This window comes from Haliotis rubra, unplaced genomic scaffold (genome assembly GCF_003918875.1).
Source record: "Haliotis rubra isolate DU_JTF1 unplaced genomic scaffold, ASM391887v1 Scf358, whole genome shotgun sequence".
NCBI classification, from domain to species: domain Eukaryota; kingdom Metazoa; phylum Mollusca; class Gastropoda; order Lepetellida; family Haliotidae; genus Haliotis; species Haliotis rubra.
Window position 1 is genome coordinate 456,193 of NW_025767033.1, and position 22,826 is coordinate 479,018.

A 22,826-nucleotide genomic window follows, 5' to 3' on the forward strand; every position below is an offset into this window, starting at 1 on the left:
ACGCCGAAGCACGTGTGAGATATTTGAGGAAGAACTGCTTTATTTTACTAATGCAATACCATGTCAGTCAAACCTTTGCACATTGGCATTACATCAAGCTGTTAATGCTAAGAGCCAGCACACTCAGCGGTCGGAATTTTCGGGCTATATACTCAGGTTGTAAATACCTAGCACCGAATTATAAGGCCTGCCTGCATGCAAATGTCGCAGAGAATAACGCTAAGACAGAATTGGCATTGGCCCCGTTGGCAACTGCGTCAGTGTAAACACGCTATTGCCACCACGGTCTGCACTTTGTTTTCCGTTTTTTATACAGTCGATTGGTTTTCTCCGAACATTCTCTCCAGAGTGTATGCATATATTATTCAAATTATTGATTGCACCGAAAACATGTGTTCACGCATAAATCATTAGCTGCCTCAGATATCAGGTAAATATTGACAATGCACATGTATAGGTGCGTGGGTGGGTAGATACAAACGCATGTTTAGGAGTGTTCAGTGGCAGTTGTAGTGTCGGTAGGATCACCACGTTACCAACGGCCCCCATCACCAACCCCCACCAAACTCACCCCTCGCCGCCTCCATCACGCCCAACTGTATGGATGATCAGATCGATAACACTCACTGCATATGCCTCCTAATCTTATGAAACATGCATACTTGAAACTAGCACCTATCTGACAACGCTAACGGTGAATAAATATATACTCGAATGGCCTTTAAATATACATTAATGTGTTCCCTAATTCCTATGATATTTCCAAAGCTCGATTTATTGTCTGTTTATATGTACCATAAAGCACAACCGATATTAATATTTTCCGGTAACTGAACATGGATTGGGAATACGCTGCTATTAATACCCCGCTATGCCTAAGCAGAATAGTGCTTTTTAAAATTTTAAATAGGATGCTTCAATGCTAGCAATGCAAATAATGTAACTGAATACTGATGTTTTGTTCCTAGCCGAATATGATTAACTCATCACCAACTACAAACACGGTATCCGTGTGCCATTCTTTGGGTGTCCATTACCAACCAGGGCGGGGATTTACTGTTATATGGCATACACTGTAACAAGTGTGTGACCCGATCTTCTAGAGGGACGTTTACCAGGATGTAGCATATATTGCAACAATGTCAGACTGACTGAGCTTTGGTTTTACGCCGCTTTTAGCAATATTCCAGCAACATCACGGCGGGGGACACCAGAAATGGGCTTCACACATTGTACCCATGTGGGGATTCGAACCCGGGTCTTCGGCGTTACGAGCCAACGCTTTAACCACTAGGGTACCCCACCGCCCGCAACAATGTCAGAATATGCCCGCCTTTATGTCCTTCTCTGGACGTTTAGTTTGCGGACTTAATGGCATGCAGTGTGCCTGTGTCTCAATGTTAAGTCAAACATACAGAGTTCTATATGGCATATAGTGCAAGAAATTGTGAACGACTCATTACTTTACCTAATATATTCTGTGAATGTTTAGTTATGGCATTTTATGGCACATACAGGTCTCAGCGTAATGTCTGACATGTTGAGTCTTATATTGCATATTATGCAATACATGGAAACCGAAAACAACTCTGACACCATGATCTTGGGAGGTCAGGTTTAGCGATGCACGACATGGAAAGGTTTAGCTGGCTGTATTATATGAACCCGATAACGAGGCCATAATCACTTAAATGGCTATTAGCTTTAGAACGTGTGCCTTGTGGCATATGGGTTTTACTCTCAATTCTTGTTTATAAGAGTTGACACGTATCAGCGTTCTCTGTGCCCGTGAAGATCCGGGTTAGAATTGATCTTCAGCAACTCATGCTTGTGGTTCGCTGATGTGGGAGAGACAGTCATTGTATCAGAATTGTGTAGATCTGTGCTCATGATGTCACTCACTGGATTGTTGGGTCCAGACTCGAGTACTTAGACACTATCTTTATATACCAACGTTCTCCATGTATCTAGTGTCTAGGTTTTATACTAATCACAACAAGTTAGGGATCTAGACTATTTTGGGGTCCACATTTAAATGAAGACGGAAGAGACAATTTCATGAACAATATTCCCATAATATTCACGATCCCTACCACGATCATGGCACCAATTAAATATGTGGCTTTGAATATACTTAAATCTTTTACAGAACGCTGGTGTCATTCTGGTTGTGTTTTAGGCAAATCTATAAAATGGCCATTGAAGCCATTCTTTTTAGTGGACAAATTGTTTTTATTTTAAGAGCATAGATGCGGCTATTACAACAAATCAGACGAATTGAGATTAAAGATTACCATGGATTAAAGCAGGTATACGTAGTGTCGTGTGACCACTATGACCTTCAGAGAGTTCAAGGACACCGTGTTACTGAGGTAGCTGGATGTTGGTTCTTCATCCGTGGGATAAACATAGGAAGACAGCGTTACCTCAGTAACGGATACTAGCTGACGCATGAATTATGACAGTTTCCCGTAGAACAGATGTTGGGTTCAACAAGCATCCCCTGACTCACGAAGATGTCCGCGAAACACAGGTGATCGAGGTCAGGATGATACTTGAGAGTAATGAAATCCCCATGGATGGTGACTTCGGCCCTACTAAATTATACATAAGCATGTTATTCAACAGTGTCTGTACTAACGTTGTTACAATCCAAGTACATCTGGGTACACACGTACCTGAATGCACCTGAATGTACTTGAATGTAATTTATGAATCTTTTCTTGATTCTAGTTGCTTACATTATACATTAACATTGGTATTAACATAATTGCCTTTAAAAGAACACACAGCTTGTGAAAGCTTATCCCGAATATATTCTCTTAATATGGATCATTTCTATATTTCGCCATTGGACAGTTAGCAGTTAGAAGACCTATAAATAATATTCAGTGGACAAATGTTCCGTTGAAATTAGAACTTTAACGGGGGCGTACAGTTCATGAAAGGAATCGTGAATGTTCAATAAACAACTGACTAACTGAGTTTGGTTTTACGCCGCTTTTAGCAATATTCCAGCAACATCACGGCGGGGGACACCAGAAATGGGCTTCACACTCAATAAACAAATGATCCAATGTCATAACTAGTATTATGTGGACACACCGTTTGTCGATACACACATACTGATTATTCAGGTTTAATATACGGGCACATGGAGTTTGTGAAGGCAAGAGATTTGGTTTGTGTTCTCAACACATAAAAGCAGTAAAACCCTTTACGTAATCTCTAAACGCCCCCTGTATATTTCCAACTATCTAATAAGCAGGTGCTCTTTGACTACTATCAAGCAATGACGTCACGGATACTGGTGAAAGATTAGGCGCATCCTGGCCAATCGGTAATACTTGCCCCAAACACATGCAAAGGCAAGGTAATTGTTCACCTTAAAAACGAACAAGAACCTATGGTCCAAAATATAAGGAATTGCATCAGACATAATTTGTGGTACTGGTGTGTCCAATGTGGAATTGTTTTCTAGGAGTCTACCGGTGGGGCAGATACGCTCCTTTTGTGAACACAGGGAACATCACTATTTCATAGCATTTAATAAACACCTGCCTAGGATATTGTCGAAATAATACATTGAGTTTTTCTGATGAATATGGAAAGAGTGTTGTAGCTTATATTACCACAAAACCTTTTGAAAGCTTAACTACAACCTGGTACGTTGTAGCCCTGATCTGACAACAGAGAACATTCCTGACCTAAATAGCGCCGCTAAGAGGAGCTGGCATACCTGATCATACCTACCCCCACCTACATATATACTATGTAAACGCTGGAATCGCGGGAATACGTGGAGGAAGAACAAGTAATATATTGAGACGTTAAGACGTAAAGTTGCCAAAAGGATCCTCACACTGGCTTCCATATGCATCCTGGTTTGCTGCAATGCCTGTGTTGGCTACTAAACATATCTCCATTATTTTGCCAATTATTCGCATCCCTCTCAGAGCAGCATAAGCTACATCTGTCTTGTAGCCGCGTGTGAGCTTGCAACAGGTGCATCAGCTTCCCTACTCCAATATCAGAATTCAAAACATCATTATCGATTTTTTCCATTTTCGAGTAATGCTAAAATTGTAATGAAAACGAAACGCTCTGTGTAGTGCATATACCGAATGCATTCAGCAGAGTTGCCTTCGCCTACACACGCATTAATAGCGTTGCCTAGCAATAGGTGCAAATTGAGATTTTCTTGCATAATACCTGTTAATTATATACCTGTGTTAATGACCTGTGTTTAGGTAGGTCCCAATAGTTGTAAAGAATTGATTATTCCTGCAAACATCCAATCTATAGCCAGAGGGATCTCTCACGTTCACGAATCTAGCTGCCGGTGAAATTGGGGCTCATTTGTACATCTCACAGTCTGATTAGTATGTTACCGTGGAAATCAACGTACTGGGGCAAAACTGCTAAACTACTCGGGGTGTTAATAAGTCATAATGTGCAATATGTGTGGAACAGGATTTGGGGTAACATCTGGCAATGCAAGATTTATTGATAAACATATCTTGTAGAAGGTTCGCATTATATGTTCACCGACTGTCGATAAAAGGTTCACGGGCAAATGGAAGTTCGCACTGGGTTTAACGTTCTATCGGTTTCAGATCGCAAAAGCGATGGCTGTTATTTTTTTACAAAATACTAAAACATTCGATATACAGACTCATATAATATGACACGAAATCAGCTGGATCGATGGATCAAAAACGTACATTCTCGAAGCTTTGAAAAACGCTGGCGTCACGGGTTGGTGTGTCAGGAGATTATTAATGCATACCCTTCGCGTGTGAAGGTTGAGGTCATCTCCAATATGCGGGGAAAACGTTCTAAAGTCAAAGCATTTATCTGCCGATGTGACGTTAAATATTAACTCACTCACTCACTCACTCACTCAAAGCATTTATCTCTACTGTAGTGTAGGTTGTTAAGAATAGGGCCCGTGCACACGTGGCTCTGAACGTCAGAGTGCTATTAGAACATGAAACAGCAGCGTAACATAACAGCGAGTTTATTCATTTCTGGATGCATTGACGTCATAGCTACAGAAATGCGTTCATAGGCAACGGTCTGAATATTAAGAACAAGTCTTTTGTGGCAACCTACTTTATCAAAATTATTCATCGACATAGTAAAATGTTAATGTTACGCAAAATTGCATCCGCTCAAAGGAACGTATTCACTCCCATAGTCGAATGTAGCAACATAACGAAATTATTACATTTAAACTGAAAGCATTTATCGACACTGTCATGAAGCTAGAAGCATCAACATCAGAATACAATAACATGCTACGAGATCCTTGGAATAAATGTACATCTATTACAAAGCATGAGATCAACAAAATGGATTCTCTGGTATCTGTTGTCAAAAGCTCGAGATATTCGGGTTACATATCTCCCGAAGATTCTAGCACAGACCGACCCTGCATAAAACACAAACGTTATAGGTGTAAGGGTTGCCGACTTTTCATAGCGATTTCCTCCTTATGTACAAGTCCCAGCCGCGCTCCGGTTTTTCTCATCCGAAATCCCCCTGGGAATGATGCGATGCTAAAGCTGCCTCCAACCGATGATAGCTGGATTCAGCATAGATGAATGTCAAAACGCATGAACCTCAATGAGCTACCCCGAGAGGATCTCCTCACTAGTGCAACAGAGTCCGCAAATTCTTCCAGCAGCTGTTTGTTTACATGTGGTTTGACTTCCGCGAAATTGCCAAAAGATATCCCACATCCTCAACCTTTCTTACCCAAAAATCAATACTTTTCAATTGCAAACTCGAGACCCAGACAACAGTTGCAGTGATGGAAGTGCGGCAAGTGACAAAATCCAATTCATGAACCGTCTGTGTTGGTTTCAATAAACGATAACATGGACCACTGTTTGTATACTAGGGATCATATGATACCCTGTGTATAGCGTGATGGACGTGCACGTGTGCTCAGATGTGCTCTGATCATCTACATCATATTGATGCACGTGCCATGTGCAGTTTAATGCATAAAACATGTTCGATTTCTTTCGCTGGTAGAACTATGCAGTTATTCTTCTGGCAAGCGCACCGGCCATTCTGAATCTCCATTGCAAGATGGCGACCATACAATGGACTACCGCAGAGGCATGTGCATGCGTATACATTGCATATACTTACAGAGAACGACAGCTAATTTATCGGTTATTATAACAATGTGGTATTTCTACGATGTTGATTGTTTGATAATGAATAAAATTAGTGCATGCCTACAGTGTCAATACAAAGACCATTGCCAAAAAAGGTAAATGGCATTTACTAATGTCATTAGAAAGATACCCACTAATTGCCGTGCCGGGCTATGACAGAGGCGGTTAAAGGCTACTCAAACGGCAGTGATTGGTCAATACGGTTATTACAGAGTCATTCATTAGCGCTTTAACCTCCACTGTAATCATCTTATCTCCTGGAACAGGGTCTGATTTAACCTTGGGTGTTGGAGACGTAGAATGTGCTGAGTTCCCAACACAGGCTGAGGTGACGAGGTGACGAGGTGATGGCCACGTAGCTTCATTTGATTAATGATAATTTCATCGTTAGTGTTGAAGCTTCTATGAATGGACAAGCCAAGATCAGACCCTAGAGTGATATACACATACGTAAAGATGACGAAATTTGAAAATGCTTTCAATGATTATTTCATGTTAAACGTTTGGTATATTCCTTGAATTTTGTATCATCTGTGGACTGTTTTTGTGACTCTTTCATTGGCTGTATTTTTTTAAAGACTCGTGTTCTATGAATCCCACAAATGCTTGTATGATCTCGGGAGGATTGACAGGCCACTCGTTGACACTGTAGCAAAACAGATTCGTCAGCCGAAAGAACATTGGGGCAAATTCCCAGGAACCAACAGTCCGTCTCACAGTCAACTGCCTTGCTTTTTTGGAAAAGCTAAAGCCCTATATAAAGAAAGTTTAGATTTCCACTGGTTCAGATTCTAGATCTCCCATCTCACTGGGGTTCCTTTTCGATTTAAAAGGAGTTATTTCTTTCTATCACAAATATATATATATTCAGAGACTGGGCGTCAGTCTAAGGAACCAGCAACGTTGCTTCACTTAGCGTGATTGATATAGCCACTTAGCTTGTCTCCAAACGCCCATGATTTTATAATAAGCAATTATGTTGATGAGGGATGATTGGATGTTTTGTGAGAAACGATTAAGCATGCTCTACTTAGGGTATCAAGAGACTTGCTGAAACTCATAAAGCCATCGGCAGTTTGATTTGCAACGATTCCGAATTCAATTTATTGTTACATGTTTACTAGTTATGGACGTTTGGGGTTCATTTGAATTAAAATGAAACGTAACAGAATTAAAAAGGTAAATCTAGTTAGCTTGAGGGACGGTCCACCTGTGGCTATCCGACGTACTTCACAGGTGGTTTGTGGAAGAAGGAAGCGCCACCTGGTGGTGTAATGGATACATTCTGTGGGGTCACCTCTTTCCCTTTCACTCAGTAACGCTGTACCCCACAGACGTCCCCCACCCCATCTTCTCTATCTGTGCACATGTTTGGTGTTCCCTGCACACATGGTATATCCCCTTCCTTGTGTGTCAAACGTATTTGATGAGCCTCATGTGAGCTATGTAGGTAATGTTTCGATTACGTCTTTCCGTATGCTATTTGTTATGATTTTCGCATGCGTTATATATACGCTATATTTGGCCATTACATCAATAGCTCAGCAGTCTAGGATTGACAAAGGATGGTTGCGCAATGACAGCTTGAATATATGTGTCAAACGCTATGTTGACATGACCCGATCTATTGAATATATGATAGATATAACGATATTTTGACAGGAGTTGGCGTATTGTATATATGACTACAAAGGCAATGTTAACATGGCTTGACGTATTGTATGTATGAATATAAGGCTATGTTAACCTGACCCCATCTATTGAATATATGGATACAATGGTATTTTGACAGTAGTTGACGTACTGTATGTATTAATACAAAAGTATGTTAACCTGACCCCATCTATTGAATATAAGGATAAAACGATATGACAGTAGTTGACGTATGGTATATATGAATACAAGGCTAGGTTAACATGGCCTGACGTATTGTATATATGAATACAAGGCTATGTTAACCTGACCCCATCTATTTAATATATGGATATAATGATATTTAGACAGTAGTTGGCGTATTGGATGTATTAATACAAGGGTATGTTAACATGGCCTGACGTATTGTATATATGAATACAAGGCTATGTTAACATGACATGGCGTATTGTACACATGGATACACGGCTATGTTAACATGGCCTGACGTATTGTGTACATGAATACAAGGCTATGTTAACATGGCCTGACGTATTCTACACATGGATACACGGCTATGTTAACATGACCTGACGTATTGTGTATATGAATACAAGGCTATGTTAACATGACCTGACATATTGTACACATGGAACACGGCTATGTTAACATGGCCTACCGTAGTGTATGTGGATACAACTCCATGCAAACATGACTTAAAATATCAAATATGCACATACAACCTCATTTCAACACAACCTGATAATTTAAACACAATATGATGTCAAGACGACCTAATGTGTGGTATAAATGAACACAAACCTATGTTGACATGACATGGTGTATCACGTATATTGACACAACCATATGTTAACATGTTTAAACCATGCGGTTTTACAGCACAAGCATCAAGCAGCTGATGTGAATTGCACGCAGCACATGACTACATAAATCCCACATGTAGAACGAAATATGTACACTTCATCATTTGACGTTTTCAAAAGTCTAAATAGACAATTAGAAGTTTGGTGTACCAGCATGGCATGCAGTATACATACATGGATACAACTACGTAAATATGACCCGGAACATGACAAATTCTTGACAGGTGTATATGTAATGAAGTTGTTATCCATAATACAAGGGGTGTCATGGATAACACCCTACTGTAACGTGGTATTCTGGTTTTGCAACAACACATCGTGATCATGCTGACATGGCACCGTGTACCACAGACATCTGTACAAGCCTGTATTTACATAGACTTGCACACGTCTCTAGGGTAATAACTAATAGTTAAAAAAATATAAACAGCAGCCGTGGGTCCTTAGACTGTCCGCTTATGTAAACTTGTCTCTTTAAAGGATATAATTACTATACATGCATGGGCTTAGCACTGAGTACAGCCTTGGAGCAAGGCTAGTATTTACACGATCCTTCGGTATGCATGTGCAGGGATAGGCAGGCATGACAGTGTTAACCACATACATCAATAAATACCATGCGGAACATCTGGCATGACCACTGTAGCATGACATTAGGTTTGAACCATATATACCAGTACAGCTGTAGCTGTATAAAACCAGATTATCGTTACATGATATATATAACATACATACAAGTACAACAGGTACACGTTTAATAATCTTTGTGTTGTATTATTTGTTTTGTGTAGGTTTGATATGGCCATATATGTGTATTAGTATACTCTGCATCCCATATTCATGAGTCGATATTCGCGTTTGGGGTACAATATTGTACACTCGAGTAAACAATGTTGTACACACCACACTGTGAATAACTCGAGTAAACAATGTTGTACATATCACAGTTTGTTTATCTCGGGGATACAATGTTGTACACACCACACTGTGAATAACTCGAGTAAACAATGTTGTACATATCACAGTTTGTTTATCTCGGGGATACAATGTTGTACACACCATACTGAATAACTCGAGTAAACAATGTTGTACATTTCACAGTTTGTTTATCTCGGGGATACAATGTTGTTGTGATACAACATTGTACACATCACGATGTCTCTAATTTGGGGATACAATTCGGGGATACAACACACTCTGTATAACTCGAGGATACATTGTACTTTGTACAAGTCCAGGATACAATGTTGTAGACACCATACCCTGTATAACTCGAGGATACAATGTTGACTACTCCATGCTCTGTGTAATTAGAGGATACAAGGATTCTTACCACGTTCTGTAACTCGAAGATACAATATAGCACACATCAAACTCTGGGACGAAATACTCTTCATATTACACTCTATAACTTACAAATACAATATTTCACACGTCACATTCTCTATAACTAGCGAATACAACCCTTATTACACCCATGCAACCTTGGGTACAGACTCAAACGCACACCAAACCCGTTGTATTCATATAACGCTACATTCTACACACTCGCCGTGTTAAGCGAAACTGATCACCCTATCACTCATCGAAGATGAAGATCGATACATTTGACCTACGGCAATTGGGCGCCATCTACAGATTACAATAGAACTATCGATCACATGGATGCTTTTAATTTCACATTTATCCACAATGGGAGGCCATGACATGGCCGAATTCCTGTACAGAGTGGCGACAGGTGGCCCGTATACGGCGGCAGCTGCGACGTGGAAGTAGGACTGTGAATTAATATCAAGCGTAATCTACATATCACCCAGAACACGCTGCACACGACCACCATCATTGTTTAGCACTCACCTCGTTTGTAGGAACGACTAAGAAGCCCCTGCCACTTTCCGATGAGAAAAGTGTAGCTTTTCCCATGTCGTTTACATGCACATTCGGTAATACGAGAAATCTAACCATTATTTCTGGTAATGATATAATCCTACATGTATACACATGTAATACTACTAACATATAAAAAATACTTCAGTTGACATTGTGACTCTTCTCATCAGAGAAGCATACAGCGTGGCCTATGCTATGGAACGGTTGTAAGTGTAGCCTTATCAGAAAATGCTTATCTCGAAGTTGAATAGTTGAAGGGAAACCTTGTTATCTCAACTCCATTATCTCGAATTAGTGTTTGAAGTAATGGAATTGGCATTCATTTTGTGCCGAACTACATGCACTATGGTCCATTACTTCGAGTTAACAACACGACCCAGGCACTGTGACAGATGTTCGTGTGTGCATTACTTCGAAGTACCACCAGTGTAGTATAACTCGAACATCTTTTAGCCGAACACCTGGTGTCATCGGTAATTTCTAAACAATTAATCGCAGTATTGACTCGGCTTTTGGTATTTCGTGATTATGGAAAAGATTTAGCTATATATAGGCAAAAGGTTAGATGACACCTTACTTACAAATTACTTCGAGAAAGCGAGATTACCCATCATGCTTCTGCAATGCTAGTGATATGCTCCACTGCACGTGAAGCAACAAACGAATAGTCCCGGTAGATGATATAGTTTCGCCAACCGATGGGAACGCCATCCAATGGTAAGAATCGCACATTCAAAATTAACGAGGTTCCTTTCATACGTTTTCCTTGCCGTTCCGGACCACTGATCATGGACAACAGCGCCGCGGTGTCATCCATATTTTACACGGCGTCTCGGCTTTCTTTGCGCAATCAATACAAGGCAAGATGCTGTTGGCTTCACAACTACTAATACATACAAAGTAAAATACGCTGACTCCACAACTACTTAAAGGTATAAAGTAATATGCTGCTCATTTCACAACTATTAACAGGTACAAAGAAAGACCATGCTGTCCAGCAACTAGGCATTTATAAAAGAAGATGCTGCTAGCTTCACAACTACTTACATTTGCTACAAAATGATACTGGCTTTACAACTACTGACAGGTACACTTTAAGATCATACGGGCCTAGGAACTAGTAACATGTATAAAAGAAGATGCTGGTAGCTTCACAACTACTAACAAATATAGAAATAAATGTCCTTCTGATTGAATATATACCAACAGGTATCAACGATTGCTTCTAGTTTCATAACTACTAACAAGCATATACAGTAATATGCTGTTGACATTTTTGCAGAAATACATAAAACATTATGTGAGTATCGATTCTAAAGTCAGAGTACGCGAAACATTCCTCAGAAAACACACAAAACGTTTATTGGGATATTATATTCATTGCATAAAGAGCTCATATTGCATAAACAGTTCAATATAGTGATGCTTTAGCGTCGGATTGTTGAAGTCATAACTCTGCACTAAAATATCCCTAGATCTATGTTTTCATTTTGTGTGCATAAGCCTAATATTTTTCATAAACGCTGTTATGAAAAATCGATAATCCTTTCATCCCCAATCATAAAATATACCTTGGATCCAATTATATCGGTCATTAATTCCCAGATCACCGGTGTAAGGATATGTTCAAACTGGTTTATCCATTCTCAACATGACCTTTATATGAAACATTTGATTACAATTGCCTGACCACGTGGTAGCGATTAGCACGTGCAACATGTGTTACCATGGTTGTTGCAGCTGGACCACACGTGAGGCATCCAAGTGTTCAGCTACAAAATTTGCTTTGAACGGGTGTAGGTTAATAAGACACATAAACACTTTGGAGGTATTTGCGAGTCCAATCGTATAGTACGATGCTCTTACAGGGTACTATTGTCACGCAAAGCGTAACCGAATTCTCCTAAGTTGATTTACGTCTGTCAGATATGGATGGCTTTCTGTTTGGCGTCATTGTGGTATAGAGTTCAGAGCGTGAAATCACCATGACAACCGTTTCTCTGCCAGTTTGACGTAATGGTATTTTAGACTATCATATAACAAAATTTGAAGAACCTCTGAAAACTGTCATTTGAAAGTAACGGAGATAGCTCATTTTATTTTAACAAGTTTACACAATGCAATGGAATTCTTGATATGGGAGAAACAGTATTAATATTTGTGCACACTCTTCATTTAGTAAATCTCTCTGTTCCATGATAACCTACCTAAGTATGTAACATATTATAATAACTTATTTATGTACGCAATTTATCATTGCAATATAACGATTCGTATGACGTCTTTTGATAACCTACATGTGTATAACATTCCATGATCTCTAACACATGATAAAGACACACATATGTATGATGCACATGGCAACCTATCTATGTATATGGCATATGTACACCCAATATGATAGCCTTCCTTTGTATATAACATAGCATAACATATTAATCCACCTGTGTGTATAGCATCCATGTCAATCTGTATATATGACCTATCTTGATCACCTAAGTTTATAGCACATAGTGATAACGTATACTTACACACAAATATTTTAAAACATCTCATGATAACCGACCGATATATATAACATCTCATGATAACCGACCTGTGTGTATACCATCTCATAATAACCGACCTGTGTATATAACATCTCATGATAACCGACCTGTGTATATAACATCTCATGGTAACCGACCTGTGTGTATAATATCTCATAATAACCGACCTGTGTATATAACATCCCATGATAACCGACCTGTGTATATACCATCTCATGATAACCGACCTGTGTATATAACATCTCATGATAACCGACCTATATGTATAACATCTCATGATAACCGACCTGTGTATATAACGTCTCATGATAACCGACCTGTGTGTATACCATCTCATAATAACAGACATGTGTATACATTCTCATAATAACAGACATGTGTATACCATCTCATAGTAACCGACCTGTGTATATACCATCTCATAGTAACCGACCTGTGTGTATAACACCTCAAAATAACAGACATGTGTATATAACATCTCATGATAACCGACCTGTGTATATAACATCTCATGATAACCGACCTGTGTATATAACATCTCATGATAACCGACCTGTGTGTATATCATCTCATAATAACCGACCTGTGTATATAACATGTCACGATAACCGACCTGTGTATATAGCATCTCATGATAACCACCTGTGTGTTTAACATAACGTGATAACATACCTATATATGTAAGATGTCATAACCTATCATGAATACATATTTGTGTATACAAGAATAGATAATAACGTACCTGGGTACACAAAAACATGATAACCCAAATTTTCTACATATTATATCATGATATCCTACACACGTATGATAAAAATCTACATATGCATATGACCACCTATCTATGTATATAACATATATCATGATAACTTACCTATGTACACACCATAATAACCTTCCTGTATACACAACAACTCATAATAACCTTCCTGTATACATAGCATCTCATGATAACCGACCTGTGTGTATAATATCTCATAATAACAGACATGTGTATATAACATCTCATGATAACCGACCTGTGTATATAACATCCCATGATAACCTAAGTATGTGTATAACATCTCATGATAACCTCCGTATGCAGATAACATGTCATGATAACCTACGTATGTGTATAACATCCCATGATAACCTACGTATGTGTATAACATCCCATGATAACCTACGTATGTGTATAACATCTCATGATAACCTCCGTATGCAGATAACATGTCATGATAACCTACGTATGTGTATAACATCCCATGATAACCTACCTATGTACATAACATGACAACCCTACTTATCTCCCGATAACCTTCCTATCTATATGCCATCTAATAACAACCTACGTATCATAAGTACATACACACAGGAGCATATATCACCAATACCAACATACCTGAGTAACATATCATGAATACCAACATACCTGAGTAACATATCATGAATACCAACATACCTGAGTAACATATCATGAATACCAACATACCTGAGTAACATATCATGAATATCAACATACCTGAGTAACATATCATGAATACCAACATACCTGAGTAACATATCATGAATACCAACATACCTGAGTAACATAGCATGAATACCAACATACCTTAGTAACATATCATGAATACCAACATACCTGAGTATCATATGAATACCAACATACCTGAGTAACATATCATGAATACCAACATACCTGAGTAACATATCATGAATACCAACATACACAGCATATGATAAGAAATTAGATTTCTACTAAACGGAAGCAAAAGGGGAAGTTGTAATGAAAACACTTTACTCTATATCGTCACTATCTCATTTCATTGACATTTAGGGCCGGTTCCACAAAGCGGCTGTAAGATTATCTTAAGTCGAATACTAAACAGATTACGACAATCGTGGCTTAAGATCACTTTGTGGAACCGGGCCCTTATGCTTGTGCGTGGTTGGGTATACGCTACGAATAGAATACTGGAGTCATATAATATGGCACATGAAATAACTCGATGTCAAATATAGGCTATATGATTCAGCCTAATGGTCTGGGCATAGGGGCACCTGAATGGAAACAATGAAACTATTGATTGGCTTTGTTCACTTTGCGACATTCGGCAACATGTGGTTAATAAACACAGCTACTCCATCCAGTGCGTGAAGGATGCACTCAATACACTCCTAACATCTTGGTACAGTACCGCTCAAAACATGCTGAAGGACGAGCTCTCATGTTCTCATTGAAGAGCATTGAAGAGCATTCTAGGATTATGCATTCATAATATATCAGCTTGGTAATATACATTTGTCATTTGTTACAGGTAATGAGCACACAGAAGCACTAAGGTATCATGAATTGGTATCATAATAAGATAACATGTATATAATGGCACTGTGTACAATGAGGTGAAATGTGTAACGAGGTAATACCTATTATGAGCTACTGTTGCACCAACATACTGTGATGCCCCTTGAAACTGTCACATGTTAATATATCGCAGTTATATAACCCTGAAGTTAGCAAATGTAACAATATCTCCAACTAAAAAAACAACTAAATATATTTTTACAATTCTTTTAACTGTGTCTTCTTGTTGAAAAGGGATGTGAAATGTCTATCAATAACATGTTTAGAAAATTATGTTTTATACTGGATGATGTTTCAACATTAAAGTACATTTTTCAAGCATATTTCATTTTTTTAAATTGTACTTGTCGCATCAAATAGGTTATTTTTTATGGTAACTTATATGTATATCTAGTTTCAATTACTGGCTCTGATGTTGTATGTAAATACAGGAATGTTGTTTGACATCCGTGGAGAATAACATAGGTTCAAGTTTACTTAACCCAGTCAGCCTAACATCAGTTGTTGACCAGATAGCATTGATCAGCAAGAGTGTTCCTCCTTAAGAGGTAAAATAATGTATACAGTGTACACATACACGTGTGTGCACAATACACGTGTGTGCACAATGCAACATAGTTAACGCTAACTCCTTGAACGTCTTAAAGCATTTGAAACTGTGCTTCATCATCTTGGGAGAATTCTTTCACTATTGTCTTATGTTGGCATTCTGTTTGTTGCAAGCTACGGTTAACATCGATTAATAAACCATGGCTTTGTGTTTACGAAGTTATGTTATAAAAACCAGTGCTGTCAGATTCAATGTATATCAGAATAGTGGATGTGAAATAATGAATTATATATTCCTCTACGTGGTGCATGAAACGTAACATTTGCAACACAGCCAGTGTTGTCAGATTCAATGTATATCAGAATAGTGGATATGAAATAATGAATTATATATTCCTCTACGTGGTGCATGAAACGTAACATTTGCAACACAGCCAGTGTTGTCAGATTCAATGTATATCAGAATAGTGGATATGAAATAATGAATTATATATTCCTCTACGTGGTGCATGAAACGTAACATTTGCAACACAGCCAGCCAGTGTTGTCAGATTCAATGTATATCAGAATAGTGGATGATTTGCAATGTTGTCAGATTCAATGAATAGTGGATATATGAATTATATATTCCTCTACGTGGTGCATGAAACGTATATATTTGCAACACAGCCAGTGTTGTCAGATTCAATGTATATCAGAATAGTGGATATGAAATAATGAATTATATATTCATGAAGCAACACGTAACATTTGCAACACACAGTGTTGTCAGATTCAATGTATATCAGAATAGTGGATATGAAATAATGAATTATATATTCCTCTATGTGGTGCATGAAACGTAACATTTGCAACACAGCCAGTGTTGTCAGATTCAATGTATATCAGAATAGTGGATATGCATGGAATGAAACGAAACATTTGCAACACAGCCAGTGTTGTCAGATTCAATGTATATCAGAATAGTGGATATGAAATAATGAATTATATATTCCTCTACGTGGTGCATGAAACGTAACATTTGCAACACAGCCAGTGTTGTCAGATTCAATGTATATCAGAATAGTGGATATGAAGAAGTGAATTAATATGTTCCACTTTATGGTTCCTGATTCTTTACCCACAGTACATCAGTATGAAATATAATCTGGTGGGCTCTTTGATTTCTCCAGGTTTGTATGTTCAGTGTACCACTGTACGATATATGAGACTATGGTATGATATATATGTATGATATATAACATGTATCGTTTTTCTGCTAGTTGGTTCCGTTCAACAAGATATATAAGCTACTTCATTACTCTGTAAGTAGAGCCTTTGCAGCACTGCATGATATACAGGTTGTAACCAGTTCTCAGCTAGTGGATGCTATGTGGAGTTTGTCTATACATTGTATATACGCTGCATCATTACTTTACTAGTAAAGTCTATGAAGCACTATATGATATATAAGCTGCATCATTTCTCTGCTAGTAGAGTCTATGTAGTACTACATGATATATAAGCTGCATCCTTACTCTGCTAGTAGAATCTATGAAGCACTATATGATATATAAGCTGCATCCTTACTCTGCTAGTAGAGTCTATGTAGTACTACATGATATATAAGCTGCATCCTTACTCTGCTAGTAGAATCTATGTAGCACTATATGATATATAAGCTGCATCATTACTCTGCTAGTAGAGTCTATGAAGCACTATATGATATATAAGCTGCATCATTACTCTGTTAGTAGAGTCTATGTAGCACTACATGATATACAAGCTGCATCATTACTCTGCTAGTAGAATCTATGTAGCACTACATGATATATAAGCTGCATCATTCCTCTGCTAGTAGAGTCTCTGTAAGCACTACATGATATATAAGCTGCATCATTACTCTGCTACTGTGGTCTAAGTGCAGCTGTTGCGTGTGTGTGCACACAGACAGGGTCACAACACGCCTCCATTCAACACTGCAGCCGTAAACCTACAGCATGAAGCATTGACTGTCATTCATTTATGCAGTAACCATTGTCAAATATGGCGTAAATAAGGTCTTTTTTTTAATTTCACGACTCATTACTGCAGCGGCATCAGGGTTCTACACCGTTAACGACATTATACGATAATCAATTTAAAACTTGGCTGAAATCATGCCGCCCTCATTGCAATGCATTAAAACCTCAGGGTGCTGAGCACTTTCTGAAAATAACACATACGTGCGTGTTCTATGGAGGAGTCGTAAGGCTAATTGCTTTCTGTTATTCCCTTCCCGTCGAAAGGATTTATGGTGCAAGGAGGAGAACTGAACGGATATGACATTTCATTTCTGAATAACTAATATACAAGAACAGATTCAACATCGGTATTTGACAGTTCCAGACCCATGGGATTTAGAGACTCCGTCATTAGAACGACCAGGGTGGGGTAGTATTCCAATACCTTCACACTGTTGACGTTGTCAGAGTACAAGATGCAATAGATAATACATGAATAGAATACATACACCGTTTATCCGCCATATTTGGAAGAACAAACATTATGCTCTCTCCCTCCGAGTAGACCTCGTATCGATTGTGACACTTCGGGTGCTACAATGATATTACTACAAGCAGCCATAAGATTAGTATGACCTGGTGATAGAGCTGAAAATGGGACTGATTTGGAGAGACGTTGTGGAGACGGTGCAAAATATGACATCAGGGTGGCGTTAGCGGAACTGAGTAGGCTCTTAATATGGGTATAGGTTGACAATTTCAGCCAGATTGGTGAGAATAAACAGTTTGGACAACATGTTCAGGGGTATGGAATCTGGACATTACGGTCATGACATGACGTTTGGAGAGATATATGCAACTTAACACATGTTATTGACAGAAGCTTGGCTCACTATGCACAAAATACTGAAATATGATTAGCATGGCACCTACTTTTTCATAGCCTTCACAAGTCTATTTTTAGAACATCCGCGACAGTGAGTGGGGGCCATCTTGAATATACTTGTATTGGTTGGCCATTGATTGGTGAAATAAAAAGATAGCTGTGTGCTTTGTAGGGTACAAGTATAATTGACCATAGAAATGGACACTGGCTGTCGTAAAATGGCGCCGGCCTGGCTCGAATACCTGTAGACTCGTCAATGGCGGCCGTAAGCTGTGGGGGGTTTGGCTGTTGAGGAGGATAATAATTAATGACATGTATTAGTGAAGAATTAATCAGGTCAGGTAACAAGAACTACTTACCCTAAGGTAGTCATGGTAACGATGGTGTACCAGAATGCCGCTGGAATACTTGTGAACTTCGTGTCTGTCACATTCTTTTCTGCATAAAACATAACAGTAGCGAAAATTATGATTGCCATAGTGAGCGAAAACAGAAGGAAGCCAAGCTCGCTAGCACAACTTTTCAATGTATAGCCAAGAATGCGTAATCCTTGGGAGTGTCTGGAAAATTTAAAGATTCGGAATACGCGAAAAACTCGCAGAGTGACGAAAGCCCCACTAACGTCGTCGTTGTCGGTGATGACGAGTCCTATGTAGTACGGCAAGATGGCGACAACATCTATAATTGACATTACGCTACGCATAAATTTACATCTGTCCGGAGCGGCGTATAACCGAAGCAAGTACTCCGCAGTGAAGATCATGACACAGGCTGTGTCCAGACAAAAGAAGGCTACATGAAATCTGTCCCCACAAGACCGGTTTTCCTTCTTTCCTACTTCTACACCACATGGCACCGTCTCCACGACGTTCGCAATAACAGACACGGCAATGAAGAATCCTGTCACATAATAAAACACTAATGCCGCCGTGCCTATATGAGGGTTTTCAAACGCCCTCCACATCCGTTCCCTGAGGTTCCCGACGGGTATTGGGTCACCATTCTCAGATCCCTTGTCATCGATGAGACGTTCGCTATTTTCTCTCTTTCTGTCCCTGTAATCCTCGTAACAACAGTCGCCGATAAGGTCCGGGAGAATTCCAAAGAAAGCGAGCTCTTCATCATAGGCACTGATGCATTCATGTCTTGGATAATGAAGCTTACCCGTTCGGTAATAGTTTAGAATGTGCCGAAATATATCGGGATCCCTGTCAAAGAAAAATTCCTTACATTCCTCGTCAAAGAAGAATTCCCTCTCGTTTGATCCCAGAAGTGTGTCTGGGTATTTCTCGAGCGTAGTCCTCCAAGTTTCAAATCGACGCCCGCTCACATTGATACTGAGCTTCTCGTCCCCTCTTTTATGGTCAGGCTGAACCCGTGGTGGGGGGAGGGGGTTCTGTGAGATGGGCACCCACCCTATAGCGGATGCCCGGGCAAAGGGAAGCCACGCTGCCACGGAGGCCATTGTATTCCCCTTGGAAGAGAAAAGATCTGTATCCTCTAGGAAAACAATTTTGAATTGTTAGAATGACAAACGGGGTGAAGGGTGAAGAAGAAAGAAAAAGTGAAGTGATACTACGTCGCCTTACTCCGTCGGCATTGGTGAAGCAATACGAACAGTATATCCGATCAGATCTACGGCGACAAATTCTGTCGATCTGGTTTACAGTCAATGGCCTTGCCTCCTGTGGACTAGCTAGCTACACAGTGGCACTTTCAGCGTTACATTATCTGGGCTGTCCATTGTGTCCTAAAACCTCAGCTTAATGTCCATCCCTGACGGCTATCCACGACCAGCAGACGACACTTGTTCACGCGCAGGTATTCACATCTTTGTCGTCTGCATGTTAAACCAGCACAACCCGACCGAGCTAGCAAGAGACTGTCTGCCAGAGATGCGAGCAGGTCGCCATTGCTTCCGAGGCGGTACACTCAGGCGGGAGGCAAAGAGTATTACAGCAGCACCGGGCTATGAGGCTTCATAGTCGGTCGTTCTACACTGTGCAGAGCGGCCGTATCGATCCTGGCTCTACTCGCCATTGGCGTGCTAGATGTTTGCATAATTAGTTTTCTCTCATACAAAATTCAATACCCGCCGCTATGGTGAAGGTACAGATTCTGCCTTGTTGTAGCCAACCGTTTCATTCGCCTTGGCCCGCACAGTATATATGTTTACGTCACATGTATTGCTGCATTGTTTTTCAAGACAGACGCGGGCTTCTTCGCGAGACGGCCTACGCCACGAGTGTAGCGCGTTCTCTCATACAGAAAAATGGTTTGGTATTACTGGTCTCTGGTTGTTACCGCTCAATTGAATTCTGATGCCGAGGTATACAGGCCGTGCATTCTTAAACCGGATCAATATGGAGTTAGTGAGGGATTCCCCTCTAGTCTGAAAGAAGCGCTGGTCGAGATGTACTCAACCCTGTAGCATTAAGACACAGATTACATCCAGACCGTTACGGAACCCCAAGTGGACTGGCGAACCATCTGCGAGCAACAGGTTTGTTATTTCGTAATGGCCGCAGCGTTAGAGGATCTGGAGCGGACAGACTGCCCTCTTCGTGGAAGATACGGCGTTACCTCATTCAATTGTCGGATCATAGCCGGATAGCCTGGAAGCTAATGAACCGCACAGCAGCAACAGGTTTTAATGATCATGGAATCCTTCCCTGCTCAGATCCCCCGTGACCTGGAGGGATGCTGTGTTAGGATCTGGACAAATTGTAAGATTTGTAATGGAATACGACCTAGCGTTCCATTACAAACTTCCACTTCCTCTCAACCCTGATGCAACTTTACAGTGATGAGGAAGAGATTTCATAGCAACAGATTGTGTTCGGCTTCTTACAGCTTAGGGATTCAACTTAGTGAAGTTTATCATCACCCTGTTTTCAGTATCTCGGGGGTGCAGTGTTTGAAGCACGCCTGTTGCTTTTGGATTATATCCTACTGGTAATTTGTGATAAAAGATAATTGACCACTGACGTATTCAACCCCACTACGCGACGTGTTAAAACAAATTGAGTTTTGATGCTTGATTTTTAAAGCATTAGCGCTGAATATTGCATTACTTTTTACTTTAGATTGTTGCATATTGTTTCAAATCATAAAATGATATTTTATTTAAATAAGAAACGTAAATCTTCATAGAAAACATGGTTTAGTATATTTTGTTAGAGCCGTTTCGGTTTACATCGTTGACAAGCTTGAAAGTCGCTTGTACGGTATACCCAAAATTTGGGTCTATTAAGTCGTACGGTTCCGTACATATTTACTCGCAAACTCTAGAATGCCGATCAAACCGTATCAAACGTATTTATAAAATAAATAATCATTCATCCGTGTTACCGAATGTATCTTCCTGATATATGTTGCTTCAATTAGGAGGAACTCTCGAGTCAGATCTCCAGGAAGGCTCTCCCGCATCAAAGGTAATGTTATATTTGTATATGATCAAATGTCACAAATGTGGATTTAGTGGCTGTCGTCATAACAACTGCATTGAAAGTGTCCAGATTTCATCATTACCTCAGAACAGACTGCAGTGTGCAGAATATGCTTCGTGCCATGGCTCTCACTTAAGTTCACTTTCTACATTACAGTGGGCCTACATTTACCCTGCTTCACACTGGATACGTCACTAGATTGAACCTACATTTATCCTGCTTCAGACTAGGTACGTCACTAGATTGAACCTACATTTACCCTGCTTCAGACTGGGTACGTCACTAGATTGAACCTACATTTATCCTGCTTCAGACTGGGTACGTCACTAGATTGACTGGATACGTCACTAGATTGAACCTACATTTATCCTGCTTCAGACTGGGTACGTCACTAGCTTGACTGGATACGTCACTAGATTGAACCTACATTTATCCTGCTTCAGACTGGGTCACTAGATTGACTGGAA

The 22,826-nt window shown here is 39.7% G+C and overlaps 1 protein-coding gene across 4 annotated transcripts in view; it reads right to left on the minus strand.

Moving 5' to 3' along the window:
- Positions 1 to 21,780, minus strand: part of LOC124285294 (potassium voltage-gated channel protein Shal-like) — a 106,907-nt gene extending 85,127 nt beyond the window's left edge. For all 4 annotated transcript variants that reach the window (XM_046721495.1, XM_046721494.1, XM_046721493.1 and 1 more), the window contains exon 1: positions 19,270 to 21,780. In XM_046721495.1, the coding sequence (XP_046577451.1) occupies positions 19,270 to 20,375 (1,106 nt within the window). In that variant the 5' untranslated portion in view covers positions 20,376 to 21,780. The remainder of the gene's footprint in view (positions 1 to 19,269) is intronic.
- Positions 21,781 to 22,826: the final 1,046 nt, after the last annotated feature.